Source organism: Anopheles stephensi, chromosome 3 (assembly GCF_013141755.1).
Source record: "Anopheles stephensi strain Indian chromosome 3, UCI_ANSTEP_V1.0, whole genome shotgun sequence".
NCBI lineage: Eukaryota > Metazoa > Arthropoda > Insecta > Diptera > Culicidae > Anopheles > Anopheles stephensi.
This window is the reverse complement of record NC_050203.1, coordinates 32,609,118-32,628,549: the sequence shown is the minus strand read 5'-3', so window position 1 is coordinate 32,628,549 and position 19,432 is coordinate 32,609,118. Positions and strand designations below refer to the sequence as shown.

General features: G+C 43.8%; 4 protein-coding genes across 6 annotated transcripts in view; 2 read left to right on the top strand and 2 right to left on the bottom strand.

Annotated features, from left to right (window-relative positions):
• Window positions 1-6,373: 6,373 nt before the first annotated feature.
• On the top strand, window positions 6,374-7,283 carry LOC118509549 (collagenase-like). The gene has a single exon (XM_036050299.1). The coding sequence runs from the start codon at window positions 6,444-6,446 to the stop codon at window positions 7,200-7,202; it is 759 nt and encodes a 252-aa protein (XP_035906192.1). The 5' UTR covers window positions 6,374-6,443; the 3' UTR covers window positions 7,203-7,283.
• On the bottom strand, window positions 7,278-11,953 carry LOC118509546 (inversin-A-like). Of its 3 annotated transcripts, none has more exons than XM_036050295.1 (7): window positions 11,847-11,953; window positions 11,073-11,310; window positions 10,876-10,992; window positions 10,607-10,804; window positions 10,323-10,529; window positions 9,440-10,254; window positions 7,278-9,374 (listed from the first exon to the last, which is right to left on the bottom strand). In XM_036050295.1, the coding sequence occupies exons 2-7, from the start codon at window positions 11,172-11,174 to the stop codon at window positions 8,714-8,716; spliced, it is 2,100 nt and encodes a 699-aa protein (XP_035906188.1). In that variant the 5' UTR covers window positions 11,175-11,310; window positions 11,847-11,953; the 3' UTR covers window positions 7,278-8,713. The 3 variants fall into 3 exon arrangements, with proteins under 3 accessions (XP_035906188.1, XP_035906189.1, XP_035906190.1); XM_036050296.1 differs by lacking the exon at window positions 11,847-11,953 and adding an exon at window positions 11,506-11,838; XM_036050297.1 differs by lacking the exon at window positions 11,847-11,953 and adding an exon at window positions 11,450-11,471.
• Window positions 11,954-12,223: 270 nt separating this feature from the next.
• LOC118509548 (dolichyl-diphosphooligosaccharide--protein glycosyltransferase 48 kDa subunit-like) lies at window positions 12,224-13,747 on the top strand. Its single transcript, XM_036050298.1, has one exon. It carries the CDS (start codon window positions 12,271-12,273, stop codon window positions 13,636-13,638), a length of 1,368 nt encoding a protein of 455 aa, XP_035906191.1. The 5' UTR covers window positions 12,224-12,270; the 3' UTR covers window positions 13,639-13,747.
• LOC118509543 overlaps window positions 13,748-19,432 on the bottom strand; it is a 209,845-nt gene continuing 204,160 nt past the window's right edge. Inside the window, exon 18 of the mRNA XM_036050291.1 lies at window positions 13,748-18,396. Within this exon, the coding sequence (XP_035906184.1) occupies window positions 18,368-18,396 (29 nt within the window). The 3' untranslated portion in view covers window positions 13,748-18,367. The remainder of the gene's footprint in view (window positions 18,397-19,432) is intronic.

Here is a 19,432-nt window from a genome sequence, read left to right as displayed (position 1 = left end):
ACCAGACTTCCTTATACACACGTGGAAAAGCCGCAGTGATGTAGTCCAAGTTGCTCGTAGAAAATCAAGAATAAGTGTTGTATCAAATAAATCAACATTATTTAGAAACATATTGTCCGTTTCATACTTACCAAACTGAACTAACTTTATGGAAGCTTCGAGACGAACGTATACGATCGTTTGGAAGATGGAATTAGCGGAATTATTAGCGGTGAAATTTCATCAAAACTGGTTACAAATCTAACAAGCTAAAATTTATGTCATTTAAATTTAGAGAGGTCCTCCAACCGTAGTTACTGTCCCAATATCTTCAAAAGCCTAAAGTTAATTACCAGACTTCCTTATACACACGTGGAAAAGCCGCAGTGATGTAGTCCAAGTTGCTCGTAGAAAATCAAGAATAAGTGTTGTATCAAATAAATCAACATTATTTAGAAACATATTGTCCGTTTCATACTTACCAAACTGAACTAACTTTATTAACATATTTTCATGAAAATCTACAATCTTTTTTTATTTTATACAAAAAAAACATCTCTTTCAATTTATTGATTTATTTTTTATTCATAAAAAACGGCCTGGCCGTATTGCTTAAATCTAAGTTACAAAATTAATACAATTCACAATAGTTTGGAGACATTTCCTTCACCAAACCGTGAAAGGGCACCTTATCCCGGGTGAGCTCGGTTGATCTTTCAATTTATTTGTTGAAGTTAAAAACAAAATATGAAAGTTAACGTTCAACTTTTGGAATAATACTCTTCTGGTTTCTATTTATTTTAGGGCCCCAGCTAGTACGGTCAAGGAGACTATTCAAGAAATCAGGTGCAGTTTTGTAAATTACAACAAAATAGAAAAAAAAATCAAAAGTGTGCTTTGAGTCCCAATTAGGCCTGTCGGCAAAAGGCGTACCGTACTGTTAGGAATAAAATTTACACCTTCGCGTACCGGCGATCAGTGGGTGTATTGTACGGGGTGGTCGCTAATCTTTACCATATACCCCCAATCTCCACCCTGTCCCACCCCTCTCACCCTCGATTTGTCGCACCAAAAGCTTTTATTTAGCACGTATACTTTCAGGCCTTAGAATCCGGTTCCGGAAGGTAAACCAATTTGAAAGAATCCCTTTTTTTAAGCACAATTTGTCAGCGATGTTGAAGGTTGAATAACAATAATATTAATTATGCGTGTGCGACAGGACAGACAACATGCTTTTTGCGATTGCACCCTTTTTTGGCACACCCGAGCAAAAAGCGCGTGGAGCAAACGGCGTGTTGGAGCCGGAGGTTTTTGACCTTTGTGCCGCATTTTGGTTTGCAATTGATTTGCAATGCAGCAAAACTGTACGTTCGAATTAAGTTACGGAGATGTCTTGCTGTATACATTTATTATATTGTCATATAAAAAATTCCTTCCTAATTAAATAGAAAAATGTAACATTTTTCCCAGGAAATTTCAAAAACAAAGTTTTCCAATCGTAATCTAATATTTAAAAAAATATGTTTTTTATCTCGAAGTACGCCCTAGTCCCTGCTGTTGCTAGAAGAACTACAAATATGAAAAATAAAAATGTTGCTGTCGTTTGCTTTTATTTAGATAGTGATAATGGTTCGTATTTGTTTGTTGTACGCGTACTTTTTTCCGTAACGCTCAGCCTGCAAAGCAGAAAACGTCTTATCGCCAACGGCTAGCGCCACATGGTCGACTTCTCCGGATGACCGGATAACGGCCGAATTCCAGCCGAACGTCAAGAGGAGAACGTGCTGCCGAGTACAAATCGAAAGCGTCCCCGTCGGTCTATGCGCCAAGGACAAACCGTCGGGCCGTATTCTATTCTTCTCTGCTCGGAATCGGAATCGGACGGGTTGCGACAAAAAAAAAACAGGTTGCCGGGACACGAATGCGCCTGTCTGCCTTTCGAGAGCGATGCAAGGGAATGTGCATTCTAACTGCACCGAGCGAAGAAGATGCGTTAGGGTGAGGGTGGCATAGAAGGCCCCGGGGGTAACGATAAGCAGAAACACGTTGCAACACGAACCCGGCCTGAAGATGGCTTTTCTCCGCAGAACACGGTCACACAAGCACGGACCACGTTCTGACATCATACTTCCCTTTGGCAGCAGCATCGGTTTGTTGCTATTTCCATCCTGCTTGTACTGCATGTTGAGCTATGCTCGCGGTAGGCTGGGACTTTTTTATTTATCTCCCATTTGAGTTTGTTAGCAAAAGGCGCACGAGATGAGAGCTAAGAGCGAGAGAGAGAGAGAGAGAGAGAGCGAACAGAAGCAGAACCGCGATGCGAAAGAGAGAGAGACAAAACACTCAACAACTTGTTGTTGTGTGCGCTCTTCTTCCTGCCCCGTGAGCGTCTTTTGCGGTGGCTTTTTTCAAGAAGACGCAAGTCAAAAGACGGCCAGCCAATGCAGGCCAGTGCCAGTGCGTGATGACTCATCGGACAATTATTTCCACGTCGTCTTACCACGGCCATCCCTTGCCCTTGGGGTCCGTGTCTGTGCGATCGTGGTTTCCGTTTTTGCTTCGATCGGGGTTTTTCTTGTCTTCTTTCGCTTCTCAATTGTTTTTTTTGTTTTATCGGGGTCCTTCTCGCGCTGCTCGCTGCAGGATTGCGTACAGTGACGAGCGGTTTTTATGATCACTAGATCATACAAAGAAGCAAATGTTTTTTTTTTTGGTTTTAATGTTTAAAACTTGAGCTGAGCTTTTTGTTGTTTTTTAGTAAATAAAATGAATTTTTTGTACCATTAAAATTTATGTAAAGCTTTTTGAAAATAATCGATCCACATTGGGATAACATATTTTCTTAACAGAGGTATTTAAAAAAAATGGCAGAAAATGCAATAAATAGAAGCCGATATAGACAACATATTAAAGAAGCATAAATAAAATAAACTGTTTTGATTTTTTTATTTATTATAAATTGTTGCTCGAGGCCATTTTCTATTATATTATCTTAACTTGACGCTCTAGCAATACGACCAGGCATAAAAAATCTTAATTAGGCGCTTCAAATTATAATTTCCTATTCATTTTCCTAGTCCATCGATTTATGATTTAAAGAGGAAATAGTTTAACAATAGAATTCAAAAGTAATTAAAATAATGATAGTGTGATGGAATACATCAGAAATCTTTAGTTGGGAAAAATAATGGAAAATTGAGCATTACATTTAAATTGAATACCAAAAAAGGGTATTTATTTATTTATTTATTTTTAATTATGAAGGCTTGAAGCCGTATTGTCAACAAAAGAGGTAAGCAATACGGCCAGGCCGTTCTTTATGAATAAATTCAAAGACTTACTTGATTTATTCACGAGCTATCTCATCAGGATTATTTTAAACTAAATTAATATTTAACCTTGATCGACCTCAACCATCGAAGTCGGACGACCCTTGTACCGAGATGATCAGAGACTCCTGCTCTAAAACGCTCAAAATCAATAAACTCAACCTTACCCAAGATCATAAAACAGCCACTCTCACCATACGCCTCTAGTATTGATAAAAATAGACATGCACTGTAGGTTAATTCCGACACGCTGTTTGCTGGTCGTTTATTTCAGTGCTTCACATTACTTTTCGTTTTTACCAGCACGAAGAGATTGCGCTAGAATACTGTATTTTCTAGTGTTTTTATATATAAATTTATTATATTAAACTCTGTTGAATTTCAAATAATAATTTATACATTCAAAAGTTAACACTGTCTCATTACCATCACAGCAAACCCTTTAAATCTCTCTCAACAATCCAACACACTTTGCACTCGTTTTGGCGGGAAGCGTAAGGCATTTCCTTAGTGAAGGCATTTTCCACACCACTACATCTAGACACTCTGGCCGCACACTTGTTACCCCACCACTTACTTGTTTTGATATGCTTTCGATTTGGCACACTCGAAGCCGCTGCCGTTCCGAGAATCATGAATGAGTCGGTGTGCCGTGTGTGCGGACATCGTGTTAAAGCATGCGTGCGCAGACGGTTGGGAAATTCCCACGCGAATTGGACCAGGTGGGAGATTGTATGCATGCCCGGTTCGAGTTTAGTGAATGGGCAGCCAAGATAATGCGCAACATGCCTAGCGTAGACGAGTGGTTCACAGCGCGTTCACCGCTAATGCTGCGCACGAAACCGGATAAGGTGCGTGTTCGACGTCATCGTTGCAAGTGTGTTTACTGCCGGACACCGGAACAGATAGCGTGTGAGTATTTGTTTTGTGTATTGACGATTGTTTATTGGTGGCGATTGCTAGAAAAGAGTGAGATAGTTGATTTGAAACTCATTACGATAAGTAGTAGATTGAAATAGTCAATATTATTACTATAATCAAAAATACGATAAGAGGAGAGGTTTAATTAGTATGATTATTTATAAAGAAACAATAGAAGTATAATTTGGAGTACAATCTAAAAAAAGCCTCGATTATGTTTTAAATCGGTTACACAGAGGGGGTCTTTTGTACGGAAATACTGTATAAAATTGTTTTCAAAAAATATTAAAGAAAATTACAAGATTTCCTTTAATTAATAACTAAACTCTTTATTTTCCTTCTATTTTCCGATGACTCATAATTTCATTTTCTTTAACAAGTTAAATATACTTATCACACAAAATAAATAAAAAGTCAATCAGTTCAAGTATGAAAAAATTACAATCAGAATTGTAAAAAATATAATAAAATTTGCCATAAGGGTATTATCGTATCCACTGTAGGACTAACCATGGGAAATAGTTTCTATTTTAGTCTCCATGTGGAAAATAGGTGTGTAACAACTTTACAATTATTGCATCAGCAATATTGGAATCTTACATAAGTTTTTCGGACAGGCCAAGCATCATTTGGCTAAATTGTCCTTCAAGAATTGGCTAGAACATCAAAATTGATATAATATTGTTTTTTTGTAAGAGAACTAATGATTTAAAGAAAATATCTGAATAGGCGGATTTGGTAAGATTTGAAGAAAATGATTACCAAGAACAGAAGCCTTCAATTAAGTTTACTTCTAGTCGATCAATCTATCATTTCTGTACTGATTATTCAACGAAGCTGTATTTTCTCCCATTAATTTTGTAAATACTGCCCTTGGAAATGGTAGCCCTCCAACATGGGATAGAGCTTTGGTTGGCGATACATAGAAAAAAAAACATGTAAAGCATCTTTTTTCTGGCTTAGATGTATACCTTATGGTAAGTCGACTATCAGACTGTCTATCAAGCGGGTAAAATCAAGCCTAGGAAGCCAAAATGGCAAAAAAAGACTCTCGACGTTTTAGTGCCTACAACAATCAGGGTAAGTGGATGTTTAAAAAAAGTGGATTATCTCAGTTTTTCTAAACTGGATAATATAAAATAAAAAAAAAACTCGTTGACCAAACGAACCTAATAGTATTCCGTTTGGTTTTGAAATTGATTGTACGCTACGAACCCTGTAGGAGAGCTATACGCTAGTTACGTGCATTTCCCACTAGATGGCGCTGCAATAAAATGCGCCGTTTGAAAAAACACGTGGTTTCAGATTCATTGCAGCTGAGAAGACAGCTTTTCAGCAATGTTTTACGAAAAAAAAAAAATACAAAATGATTTAACAGGAACAATTCTTAAAAGTGTAATGTATGAAAATATATGTTATTTTGAGCACAATTCCTTAAAAAAACGAGTAGCTACAAGAGCATTTGATTGCTATTCTCTAAATGCCTTGTTGAAGTTTATGAGGTTGCAGTATCTGTTAATACGAGGATTTGTTGGCTTATTGGCAAGCACCTGGAAACCCATTACAACCCATTACAACCCATTACAACCCACAATCGATTCATTAAGATTCCAGACACTCAGGATTGGCGGGATTTTAACGAACCCGTTCCTCAAGTGTCACATCATGCGGATGATTAATCGGAATAGCAATTTTAGATGAATTTTTGTTTTCAATTGATGAATGAACGACTAGAATCGATTGGAATTAGCTGGATTGCATTAGTGAGTCTGAACAGAACCAAACAAGCTAGTTATGGTTAAGCGGATTGTACAATTTACCCTCTGAAAGATTTGCAACGTGAATCCAAGCAGTGCAAAATGATTTCCGGTAAAATTGAAGAGCCTGCAGCAAGCAAAAACGCATGTAGACACTTGACTACATTATGCAGTACTCTAGAAGATGTAATTTTCCCGGCTATTCCAACCCCTCTATGTTGGGTCAATGGACAATAAACAAAGTACTTCAAGTGCTACCGAGCAACGAGAGTCTGCACTACTTCAACACTGTCTCGGCATAATCTACAACGCGCTTCTAGCGGTAGCCCAACCGCGTCTCCAACCGTCTTATCAACCGATAAGTCGATTATAAAAACGAAAGCACAAACCCCAATGGACGGCATAATTCGTTCGCACATCCTCCATCGACGAGGATCAACTAGTAAGGAATCGCAAAATGCAATCCGTGTCGGTGGCTCTACTGCTGGTGGCTTCGGTCGCCCTCGCCCAGGCCGCGCCCGGGCTACGTGTGGTGAACGGTGAAGCGGCTACGCTCGGCCAGTTCCCGTACCAGGTGCGACTTACCTTGAACGTTGGCAACGGTCAGCGTGCGCTGTGCGGTGGTTCGCTGCTGAACGAAGAGTGGGTCCTGACGGCGGGCCACTGCGTACAGCTGGCCAAATCGGTGGAAGTTCATCTCGGCACGGTTGAGTTCGACGGTGGGCTGGTGCTGGAGTCGACCGAGTTCTTCAAGCACGAGAAATACAACCCCCTGTTTGTGGCGAACGATGTGGCGCTGGTGAAGCTTCCGCAGAAGGTTGAGTTCAACGAGAATGTGCAGCCCGTCCGGCTGCCGACTGGAAACGATGACTTTGCCGGGGAATCGGTCGTGGTTAGCGGCTGGGGTTTGATGGAAACCGGTGGACCGGTGTCGCAGGACCTGCAGTACGCCACGCTTAAGGTCATCACGAATGCCGAGTGCCAGAAAACGTTCAGCCCGCTGGTGGTGCGCAAGACGACCCTGTGTGCGCGCGGTGATGAGAAGGAATCGCCCTGCAACGGTGACTCCGGTGGTCCGCTGGTGCTGGCCGAAGACAAGACGCTGGTCGGTGTGGTTAGCTTCGGTCATGCCTTGGGCTGCGAGCGTGGTTTCCCGGCTGCATTCGCCCGCGTTACCGCTTTCAGAGATTGGGTGAAGAAGCATACCGGTGTGTAGGGGGAAACTAAAATGTAACAATGCAAACAGAACGATAAATACAGCAACAAAAAGCGAGCGAGCGAGAGAGAAAAGTGAAAATGAAATGCATCTGTTTTATTCGTTTACATTCTAGCGCCAACGCCATTTGTGTGCGAGTGTTGGGGCACGTGTGAGGCCACCACCTGCACTCTCCGAAAGGTGAGTCCCTCCTTCGGTCGATTCGGTCTTCTTAGCACCGGGAAAAATGGCTCCCCCACTTTGTCACATTCAATCCGTGGCTCAGAACACTTTAAAGTAAGGCGGCTGGTTTTTTGTTATACACTCGTAGCGTTTTACTTACTCTATATGTACAAACAAGCTTAAACTTAAGCGTCCACACGCGCAGAGATGGTTTCCATCTCGATGATATTGCTTACGGCTGCTGCTCGGATACGCTCTATTATCCTTTTTCCCCCTTTTAGCACCTCCTGCCGGTTCTCTGTACATCCGCCAAATTTCGCAATAACAAAACTTTAACCCAAAACTCTCTCTTAAATTTCCGTTTCCGCTTTTTTTTTCTAATTCGTCGCCTAATAATTCTGGTTCTGGTTAATCACACAATAATAATGTTTCGCCCCAAAGCACAACAAAGAACAGAGGGAAGGAAAAATGCATCAATTCAACCCGTTTTGTTAAGTAAGTAGTTTTGTAAATATGGGAAACATAGAAAAAGCGGAAAGTAGATGACTTAAATGGCCCTGTTAGAAGACTTCTCAACGGTCTCAAACGAGTGGTGCTGGGACGAAATTCAGGTTTAGTGAAGTTTCAGCTTCGGTTTGTTACCGGCCCCCGGCTGTAGACCTTTTCCCTATATGGCTATTTTAATTAAAAAAAAAACCAACAATTTTATACATTATTATGAGCAACGATTTCCCCCATTCGCATTCGCATTCGCGATACACTGTTTGCCATATTGCTGACACCTTAATTATCTGACCTTACCTCTATTATAACCGGCCGCACGGCGGATGCGACGCGTTCGAACACACTATAAATGCTTTACACTTGTCTGCCTTGCTATATGCTGTTTGCGGATTTCGTTTCGTTTTGTGGTCGGTTTCCGTTTCTCACTGAGCTCTCTCTGTTATCTGGTAGTGAATTTTACACCGAAAAGTGGCACTATGGTGTTGACAAAAAAAAGCATTCGTTGCAGAGATTCGATGGATCTTTCGGAACTGTTCAGTAGAAATGGCCGTTGTCGTTGATATTTTAAAGGGAAAGGGAGATGGGCAATGAGAACGAAGGATCCGAAACAAACCGAGCAGCACACGGTACGGTTGTATCAGATAGCAGCAAGAAATGCTCTGCGCACATGGGCATCAACACCCCGGCGGTTCGCAACATGCACGAACGGTTATAACGCTTAACAATAAAGGGCGCACGCACACGCCATATGCACGCGCCGTTACATTCCTAAAAGGTAGTTTTGTGTCAAGGAAGCGCCATACATCACGTAGCAGCGTTACGTACTGTGTCTGTGAGTACCGGATCTACAGGATCTCGACTAAGCTGGCCCCGGTCGCCGCACCGTCACCGGAACGCTGCTGCTGCTGCTTCAGCGTTTGCACCTCCTTCTCGAGCTTATCCACCCGGGCCCGATACTCCTCGTTCTGTTTCTGCGACAGTTCGAACTGTTTCCGCAGGTCGTCGATAAGCTTTTTCAGCTCGAGCAGCTGCCGGTCGTGTGCGTCGACCACTAGGTTCCCGCTCGCGGTCTTCGAAGCGGAGGAGATAGCCTTGGATGGGACGGAGCTGGGATTGGCTAGCGATGCGACACGATGAATTACGGCACCTACCCGAGGCGCCGTGGACGATTCAACGGACACTACCGTATCCTGGGGCAGTTTGGTCGGTAGGGCGGATATGATTTCCATACCGGCTGCCGTCCGGATTCGTTTCACACCATCGGCCGAGGTGATGATGTGCCGGTTGTGGCCGCTCGCCGACAGTCCGTTCGCCATGCCGATCCCGCTGCTACCGCTGCTGCTAACACCCATTTTGGTCTGCACAAAGTCACCGACCGTTTTCGCCGCATTCCCCACGACCGGAAACCGTTGGCCGGATTTTGTCATAACGATTTTGCTGATTGGTTTCGGGCCCATGCTACCACCGGACGACGGTATCACATGGGAACGACCACCGATAGGAACTCTGGCGAAGGGGGGAAAATCAGACAAGTCAAATAACCGACGTAAGTTAGATGGGATGTGACTTACCTCACAGAGCTGGACGCTACCGCTTTCTTGTACTCGGACGAAGACACTCGCTTAATGCCACCGACCTCGCCGCCACAAATCTGCTTAAACTCTTCCGGCGAAAGGATCTTGATCACCTTGTTCGTCTTTATCGTCGGTGTGGCACCGGTCGTGCCGGACTGATGCACGTGATGGTGAAGGTGCGAATGGTGCAGGTGCGATGAGGACGATTGCTTTTTGATAATTTTGATTGTCTTCGTTTTCGTGTGCGTGATGTTGGCGCCATGGATGGACGTGGTTGGATGAAACGTTTGCTTTTGTAGGTGGTGTTGTTGTTGCTGCTGCTGCTGTTGATGCTGCTGATGCTGCTGTTGATGCTGCTGATGCTGCTGTTGTTGAGTGTGAAGATTTCTCGTCTCCTTCAGCGCGTACTTGCCCGCCTCGGAAAGCACGATTTTCCGGCCGCTCTTGATGGCGGACGTTATCACGCTACCACCTTCGTCCGCCGGCATAAAGGCGATCCCGTGCTCCTTGAGCATCTGCAGTGTGGACGAGTCGAGATTTTTCGGATCAGCCTCCGTACTCTGCTCCAGGTTCGCTATGGCATCGCTCAGACTGTCCTCCTTCTCGATGAGATGGTACGTATCGTCCAGGGGGTGTTGGTGGTGTTCGTGATCGGAGTGGTCGGACAGGTTGGTGTTACTATCGTTACTCAGTTCCATCGTAATGTTATCCTCTATCTCGTCGTTTTCGTTGCCAATCGCGCTCTGGCCATCAAGATGCCGTTCCTTGTGTTGTTGCAGTTCGTGCATAAGGCTATCCGTTGCCTCTTTCACCTGTAAATTAATGCAACAATCATGCTTTCCATTGCGAAGGTAACAAGATCGTGATCAATCCAACATACCCCCACTTGCTCGTTGCTGGCAGCCCGTAACTCGTTCGCCAACTTCAGTATCCGCACCAGTTCCATCTGTTTGGAGGTTTTGGCGAGCACTATTGGAGATTTGTCAAACTTGGAGAGCGCGTTCGGATCCGCACCGTGCTGTAGCAACATTTCTACCACCTTGTCGTGCCGCTTTTCCACCGCCCAATGTAGAGGAGTCATTTTTAACTGCAAGGAAAAAACGACAGTTTCAAATGGCCACATTACTGGATGTCGCCATGGAAATGCTTGATTCCTTTACGTACCAAATCCTTTGCATCGACTTCACATTTGTTGCTTAGCAACAGTTCAACGATCTCGATGTTACCATGGTAAGCGGCCATATGCAAAGGCGTTCGGTCCACCTTGGTTTTTGAATCCTTGCTTATGCCGGCCCGCAGTAGTGCTCTGCACGTTTCGATGTGGTTGAATCGTGCCGCCAAATGCAGTGGTGTAGTGCCCAACTAAGGTAAGTAATGCGAGCAGATTTAGTAGCAGTAACAGGCACAGTACGACGCTATGCTAAATGCCTTACCCAGTCCGCAGTAAACGGTGCACCACGGCCCATCAAATCGAGCACCTTCGGTGTGTTGCCAGTACGGGCCGCCTGCAGCAAAGCCTTCCCGAGGTCCGTTATCACCGACTGATACTTCTACAATGAAAGTGCATTGCATTAGGAACTGTTGCCCGTTGGAATGTGTAAAGACACCGTTTCGTTGCGATTGCACTCACACTGCTGCCGATGCTGCCCGCAAACTTCTCCATCGATTCTTCCGAATCATTGCTGGTTATCATATCCACGCCGAGATTGTCAAAAATCTTCTCCGTAAACATGATCGTTCGGTAGCTCTGCGGGAAAGCACCGTCTCGTACGCTTGCGATCCGCTTCCGCTGGCCGTAGCTTTCCCCTTCGATGATGCGCTTAGTACAACAGCCGGAACAGTGTACGTCGAAAAGAAACTGAAGTAACCTGCAGAAAATGCAAAGCAGACGGAAGCGGGACGATGCATGAAACGCTCAGCTTTTCTTACCAACGCACAAAAGAACGCAACGGAGAGCAGAAAAAGCAGAAAATCCAGTTTTCCAGCAGTGCCGCCTTTTCAACACACCCTCCCTGCTGCTTGGAGTGCGGTTGATGTTGCTGCTGCAGTTTGCGCTAGCGAACCTTTCACTGAAAACTAGAGCAGAATTCACTGCCGTGTTCCGTTTTTCTCCACATAATGCATATGCTTGGCCGGTTCGGCTATCGTTCTACATCGGTACGCTGCAGCACACTGCATCCAACACTATCTATTGCCCGGCTGGGCCGCTTGAAACGTGAAGGTATTTCATGCCCGAATTGCTTCCAGCGCCCACAGTCGTCGGACGTGGAGCGGAAGTGAAAATGAATCGAAACTGCACACGGTGGCCGGGTTGCGGGAGATCAACCTGCATCGGAATCGGATGGGCACGGGTTTCGACTGGCGGGAAAAACAATGTAAAGCACAAAAAGAACGATTTGTTTACCACTAAGAAAAAGAATTTCCTCGGTCGGCACGGTTTTGGCGTACATTGAAGGTTCTATATTTTGTATTCAATATTTTGACAGCAAGCTGTTCGCGTTGGTGTTTGAAGTGAATAGCAATGCACAGTGGGACAGTACCTGTTGATGTGGTGTTGATAGAACTAAAACATAAAAAAATAAAATAAAATCTAAGCTTCATTTAAGCTAAAAAATGAACCATTTTATTGGAAAAAAAACTTGATTTTTTAGTATGATATAATAACACACAGTCCTACTTCAAATATCGATTCTTTGAAAAGTAAAATAAATCCCAGAAAGGCCTTTTGGAAATCGTCACGCCCGGCTAACCCACTGTGCAATACAAGCTGTCAGATGGCGTGTCAAGGTGGGCTGGTGAGATTAAAAAATCGAAGAAATTGTGCCAACATGTCGAACCGGTCGGTCGTCGGAATTACGGGATTTTTGCTGTTTGCCCTGTTTATCGGCACCCCCACGGTGGCGGTAGCGGAACCGGGTGAAACGTTGGTGCTGCTGGACAACTTGGCCATCCGGGAAACCCATTCCATCTTCTTCAAATCGCTCCAGGAACGTGGGTACAAGCTCACCTACAAGCTAGCCGATGACGCCGGGCTTGTTCTGTCGAAGTATGGTGAGTTTCTGTACCAGCATCTCATCCTGTTTGCCCCGTCCGTGGAGGAGTTTGGTGGTTCGCTGAGCGTGGAAGCAATTACGGAGTTTATCGACAATGGAGGCAATGTGCTGGTGGCCGGAAGTACCACGTCGGGTGATCCGCTGCGTGAGCTTGCCTCCGAGTGTGGGTTCGAGGTGGACGAGGAGAAGGCGGCCGTTATCGATCATCTGAACTATGACGTGTCCGATGCCGGTGATCACACGACGATTGTAGCTTCACCTGACAATCTCATCGATTCGAGCATCATCGTTGGAAGCCGTTCGTCCGTCGCTCCGCTGCTGTACCGTGGAACCGGTCTGTTGGCCGACCGTGAAAATCCACTCGTGCTACAGCTGCTGACGGCGGACAGTTCCGCGTACAGCTATGTGCCGGATGCACCCATCAAGGAGTACCCGCATGCGGTTGGCAAGGGAACGCTTCTGATTGCGGCTCTGCAGGCACGTAACAACGCTCGCGTTGTGTTTTCCGGCTCATTGTTCTTCTTCTCGGATGAGGCGTTCCTGTCGCCGGTGCAGCGTGCACAGGCCGGCGGTAAACATTACGCCCGTTCCGGCAATCAGGATGTCGCGATGGCCATTAGCAAGTGGGTGTTTGGAGAGAACGGAGTGATCCGGGCTCGGTCGGTGAGCCACCACAAGGAGGGCGAATCGCAGCCACCGTCCTCGTACACCGTGACCGATCCGGTGGTTTACACGATCGAGATCGAAACGCGTGCTAGCGATGGCCAGTGGAAGGCATTTGAGGCGTCAGATGTGCAGCTGGAGTTTGTGCGAATTGATCCGTTTGTGCGCACGACGCTGGTACCGGTTGGAGGTGGCAAATACGAGGCCCGCTTCCGCATCCCGGACGTGTATGGAGTGTACCAGTTCAAGGTGAACTATGACCGTATCGGTTATACGCACCTGTACTCCACAACGCAGGTGTCGGTGCGTCCGCTAACGCACACACAGTACGAACGGTTCATCCCGAGCGCCTACCCGTACTATGCGAGCGCCTTCTCGATGGTGGTCGGCATGTTCCTGTTCTCGTTCCTGTTCCTGCACTTCAAGGACGATGGAAGCAAGCCAACCGTCCGTCCAGCGAACGAAAAGAAGGCACAATAAGTGGGTAGCTGAGTAAGACGTGTAGCCAGTAGTGTAATCGTAAACCACACGAATCGAATTGAAGAATAAACGAACAAACTACTCCATCAAGAAAATAATACACTCGAAATTTGGCGACAACGTGAGTTTTTATTTTTTATTTTTCATTTTAATTCCTTTATTTAGATTCCATTCTGCATCTTTGCGCCTTCCCATCGCTCGCTTTGGGAGGCTTTTACTTATTCTGTGTTCGTTAATTAGTGTGTAATTCTTTTTATTGGACAAACAAAAAACTTTATTCACCAAATTTGCCTTCGTCATGTAGTAGGCTAGATTCTGATCTCCTTGTTGCTATGCACTTTCCAAAACACAACGCCTTCTTGGGTTAAATGTATGGAGCGGTGGCCAACTCCTGGGAGTGCGCTAATGTGCGTGTTTGTGAATGCTATTTGTACGTCTAAATTCTATGATCGATCGTACTGCAACTGAATGGTCGTTTGGCATGGTTCCGGATTTGTTTATCCGTACGATACAACGATATGTTCCGTTTCGGCAAGTGACAATACTAATTTGGAGTGGTTTTTCTTTTACTTGTGCTTCAGTTTAAGTTCAGTGGCGGATTAAACTTTGGGCGGGCCCGAGCGTCTTCGTTATTCGAGGACCTTAGACATTCAAGAGGCCTTTACTTTCCGAAACGACGTTTCTTCTAATAGATCACTTCTGCTACCAACATAGGACCTCGTCCAATAACAGACCTTCATTATGGAATGGAGCGAGTCCTCCTCGTCCAAGAATCCTTGAAGTCTCCTTGAGGTCTCGAAAGTTCAAGGAACTTCGTCTATGAAGATACCTAGTTGAAAAGGCCTCGTGGGCCTGGAGACCTGGTTTATCAAGAGGTGTTTTCGTTGAAGAGTTCTCGTTGTCTAAGTCCGACTCATTCAGCTATCATGAGACATCGTAACATAAGAGACTTCGTCTTCTAAGAAACCTGGCGGGCGGAGAGGTCTTTTATGCAAGAGACCGCATAATGGAATAGATCTGCTTGCTCCATGGGGTTTTTTTTCTACGAAGAGACCTGGTTATCAGAAAGGCCTAGTCGTTCAAGAGATTGTTGTCTAAGTTTCCACTACCGAAAGACATCGTAATGGCAGAGGCCTCGTTGTCCATGGGATTTGATTTAACAAGAGACCTCGTAGTCTTCGTAAGGGCTCTTGCAGTCCAAGGAGCGAACTTCGTAGACCATCAGATAGTCGTATTGGAAGAAGCTGACCTGGTCTAAGAGACTTCGTAATGGAATATCTCGTCGTTTAAGGAGCCTCTGAAGCTCAGAGTTATTCCCGCCACAGGTCTAGATTCGCCACTGCTTCGGTTAGATGTTTTTTTGGTTTGTTTTGGTGCAATGTAGTAACCTTTCTGCAACATTTATTTTATTCATCCTTTTTTTCAGGCAAATATATTTACATTTACACGTCCTCAAATAAAGGAAACTTCGGCTGTTTTTGAGAATACAAATCGTACCGTATTTTCTTGGTCACATTGCAACAAGAAGGTCGAACCATTTGTATAAGAGAGCCAGAAACGGAAACGAGAGTTGGCGGGTGTAATTTTTATGTAATTTATGATTTTTTTTAGTTCGTTTTTTCGATTTAGTATGCTCCTCCTTCATCTTCGCGGCCATTCAGGATATTCGTTTTGAGCTTGTATTAAAAGTACGCACACAATACCAAGACGGGTTGTGTCGTGTGTACGGTTAGTGTAACAAAGTTACGGAGATCTTCCAATATTAGCTTCCAATATAAGTAGTACACACACACAAACACACAAACATTTGTCTCCCGTGTCGTCTTAAGTGTTACTCCTGCATCGATCACCGATCACTAAAAGTTGGGTTATTTTCTCGCTCGCCTTCAGAAAATAGCTTAATTGTATAAGGTTTTAATTCGATCTCTATTCTTCAGTTTTAAACAACACACAACACGGTAAGCGCATTCTTCTAAGTCAGTTTCTGGTTTGTAATAATATTCCTGTACTTCAGGCCAATGCAAAGAAATGATCCCCAAGGGGTGAGAATGGCACGGCAGCACATTCTCCCAATCGTTCAGTTTGTTGTGACAAGATCCTTCCCAAGGATTCGCGTTCGTTTGTTTGTCCATTTTAAATAACCCTGTAATGTGTTGTATGTGAGCTTTGCCTTAAAGCATATATTATGTATAATACTACAGAGAGCCCCGTGCCTTCTAATTCTTCTGCTTCCGTTTCTGCCGTTTTTGTGCAACTCTCAGCTCTGTAGTTGTGTTAAGTCTTGTTATGAAGTGACCAACCTTCGACAAAATGGTTCGCATTGAACGACGACGGTGGAAGCGCAAAATATGGTTGTACCCGGTGCGACAGGAAGAAAGGCTGAAAATGAAAAAAATACTAAATGTGTCCTCTGATGTTATCATTAAAACTATCGGAACATTGTCAGAATTTCTGCTAGGCTTCTGCCCTAATACACGCTGGCTAAATTCTATAACCTAACAGGCTGAGGTCAGATACTGCCAGAGAGCTCTTCAGACCAACACTTCATACTTTCAAACAGTCATCGTTAGGTTCGATTTGAAGAGTGAGACATGGCTTTCCATCCTTTTTTCAGGATAATGTTTTGTGCTTCAGAATAGCCTGGGAAGTACCTGGTCCTACAACCACCTGGTTGAGTTCATTTTAACACCCGAATCAATGTAAATAGGCCACATTTTTAGATGAGTTTGAGACTTAAAATTCCTCTTCCAGAATATTCGCAAGTTTGACAGATAAACTGAAGCGATCTGTTCGATGGCGAACTTGATAATCCGTTGGCCCTTTCTTGTGTCCCTAGAAGTTGTGTGAAAGCCTTCTTTAAGGCTGTTTAAAGGGTGCTGCTCGCACATTTTTCAAATATGAAGGTGTTGTTGAATAATTTCCCGACGCAAGATAGCGGATTAACGATCAATCCTCGCATACTCCTTGGACTTTCACTTCCTAACATTTATAACTGGATATAGGACCATCCCATTGAGCCTTTATGTTCCTATAAACTGAGGTCAAATGATCCTCCTACACGTTAAGAGATCTTGCTAGGGTCCGTGTCTTCCCCATGGGGGCCCCAAGGTGTATCTGCCTGTAAGCAAGTAGAGAGGTCCAGGGAGCTTCTATAATTTAGAGGATCCCAAACTCCATAAGAGATCTAGTGAAGGATCTCAACTTGGCCTCCCATTCTGGCCCAGTCCATAGATCTGAGATGCTCCAACTTTAACAGAAAGAGGCCTCCAACTTTTATTCTGCTTGGGACCTCCAAAGGGCTTGATTCGCCACTGCTAGGGTGTATTCATTTAAATATCTTCACAAACTGATAATATATAATTTTTTTCCCTGCCGCACCATGGTACAGGTAGAAAAGAGAGTACAACTATTACAACAACCCTAACCTAACTGAGACTTCAGAGCAACTAGTGGATTGGTGGTAGAATTGCTGGTTTAAAAAGTAACAGTAACCACTAATTCTATGATTATACGAAGCAGTATTCACTCCGGCCGTCCTTCAAAAGACCGACAAGAAACAGAACCAAACCCTATTGCTACTACTACCCCCCTTCCCTTAGTCACTTCCTCCACTCAGTTCCTTTATATTGCAATACATAACATTATTGCCTTCGTTTTACTCAGCACACCCAACTCCTGGAGCTCGGTAGCTGTGCTTGGCGATCCCCAAAAGCTAGGCTTTCCCTTATTTGCTTTCATCTCGTACGTTTAAAATCGTTGACAACAAATGTCTTTCCAGTTAAGCGTGTGTGTCTGTAATTATTATTAGCTTGTAATACTTCTACTATTACTACCTCCTTTCCCGCGCCCGAATGGCGGGTACTCTGGCTTTGATTGCTTGTTATCAGTTTCTGTAAAGTTAGTACAAACACACACATACACACATAAAAACAAAAAATGGTGGAACAACTAACAGAATCAAAGAACAACTTGCCCCTTTTCGCGGCCCCGTAAAGCGTAACTTACCGGATAACACTACTGATGTGAGTGAAACCTGCTGTTGTTGCTTAACTGCTTAACACAATAGTAACTAACTGTAGCGCCCTGTTCAGTTTGCTTGGCGATCACGACGCCAGCTGCATAATTAGTAATTATTTTACTCATAGAAGTACCGCATTACAACCAACGCAAACAATTGACGACATTTTGATGGTGGTGGTGGTGGTGGTGGCTTAGTAAAAAGAACCGCCAACATGGCGGGTTCCACACCATTACTTGGTTCACTCGTTTTGTTTTCCTCCTTCTTTGCACGTGTTTAAAACCATTTTCTTTCCTTCTTTCTACTCAATTGAACACTGTTCTTGTTTACTTTTATGTTTTAAGATTAATTTTCTCTTTTCACTTGCTCTCTCTCTCTCTTTCTCTCTTTGGCTCGATTGGCAGCAATTGTGGGAAAAGGTTATGAGAAGGAGCTTTTCTTGCGTAAACTTTCATCGCAAATTACTTTACTTTTAGCTTGCTGGAAAGGAAAATGCATTAAGGATGGGGGTGCCGTTTTAGCACGCTCTACTCAAGTAAGATACCAAAACAAGATGGGGGATCTAGCCGTTAGTTTAAAACTATTCTAAACACTGGTTTGGTCTGTGTGTCTGTCTGGCACGCAAATGTGCCGTGTCATGATGGGGATTGTTTTGTGGCAACAATTGCATCTTGTTGGAGAAGTGGATTGAAGGATTTTGAAGGAATGGCACTAGAACAACAGCTCATCTTTGTCATCATCTGAAAGCAAGAAGAGAAATGAGCACAGGATGAGAGGATGTGCATTATTGTACATTGGATGGAGGGATGGAGGACGGTTCGGAACCTTCCATCGCAACAGCTACTACTACATGATTTGGGCTAGCGGACTCTGTACTCCGATTGTGTTGTTGAGTCGCTATTTGAAATGGAAGCTTAATGGAAATGAAATAAGCAACATATGAAACAATTAAGGACAAATATGCAGCAGATAAAAATCGTTTAAATGTACGAAAACAATATAACATGTGCCAAGTTGATCATCATGCAATTTCTTATAAAACTCCAAGGATCTCGTTGCATTGATATGAGCATCTTTACTGTGGTTACTAGTGAAAAAAGGTCTGAAGCACTTGTTGATCATTAGTAGACAATGTCGACATATGTCGCTTCTAATCATTTGGTTCTAAATGAACTGCATCCTCTGGAGCTTTTGATAGAAAAGGTGCAAATCATAACATTGAGCTATTTAATAACTCGGTGGAATGTTTCATCTGGATAGTGTAATATTGCCATCCGGTTGTAGAAAGTTGCAATCATACAATGGAATTGCACACTAAGTTGGGGGAAATTTGCAACACGATTGTGGTATTTTGCCATTAGCTTTACATGAAACAAGTGGTAATTAAAGCAATCGGGCGGATCGGTGCATGAGGCAATAACGGCGCCAGTCTTTACACGGCAGCAGGATCGGGGTTCAAATCCCATCCAGAGCTGACTACTTTGCTACGGGTAAAATCAAGTCACTGAAAGCCAGAAATGGCAGGCCTTTAGATGGCCTTTAGAGTTTGTAGTGCCCCCAAGGAAGAAGAATTAAAGTAATATTTCTTATATTATAATAATATTTAATTATAGCTGAGTTGCAAATTTCCGCTAACTGAATGCAACATTCCATTGTATGATTACAATTTTCCTTTACGGGATTCCATTATATGATTAACATTATCTCGGTCGTTTATGAACACTGTTGGATTTTTTCAACTTTTAATAAAATTGCTGTAAATAAATGCTCCCGGGG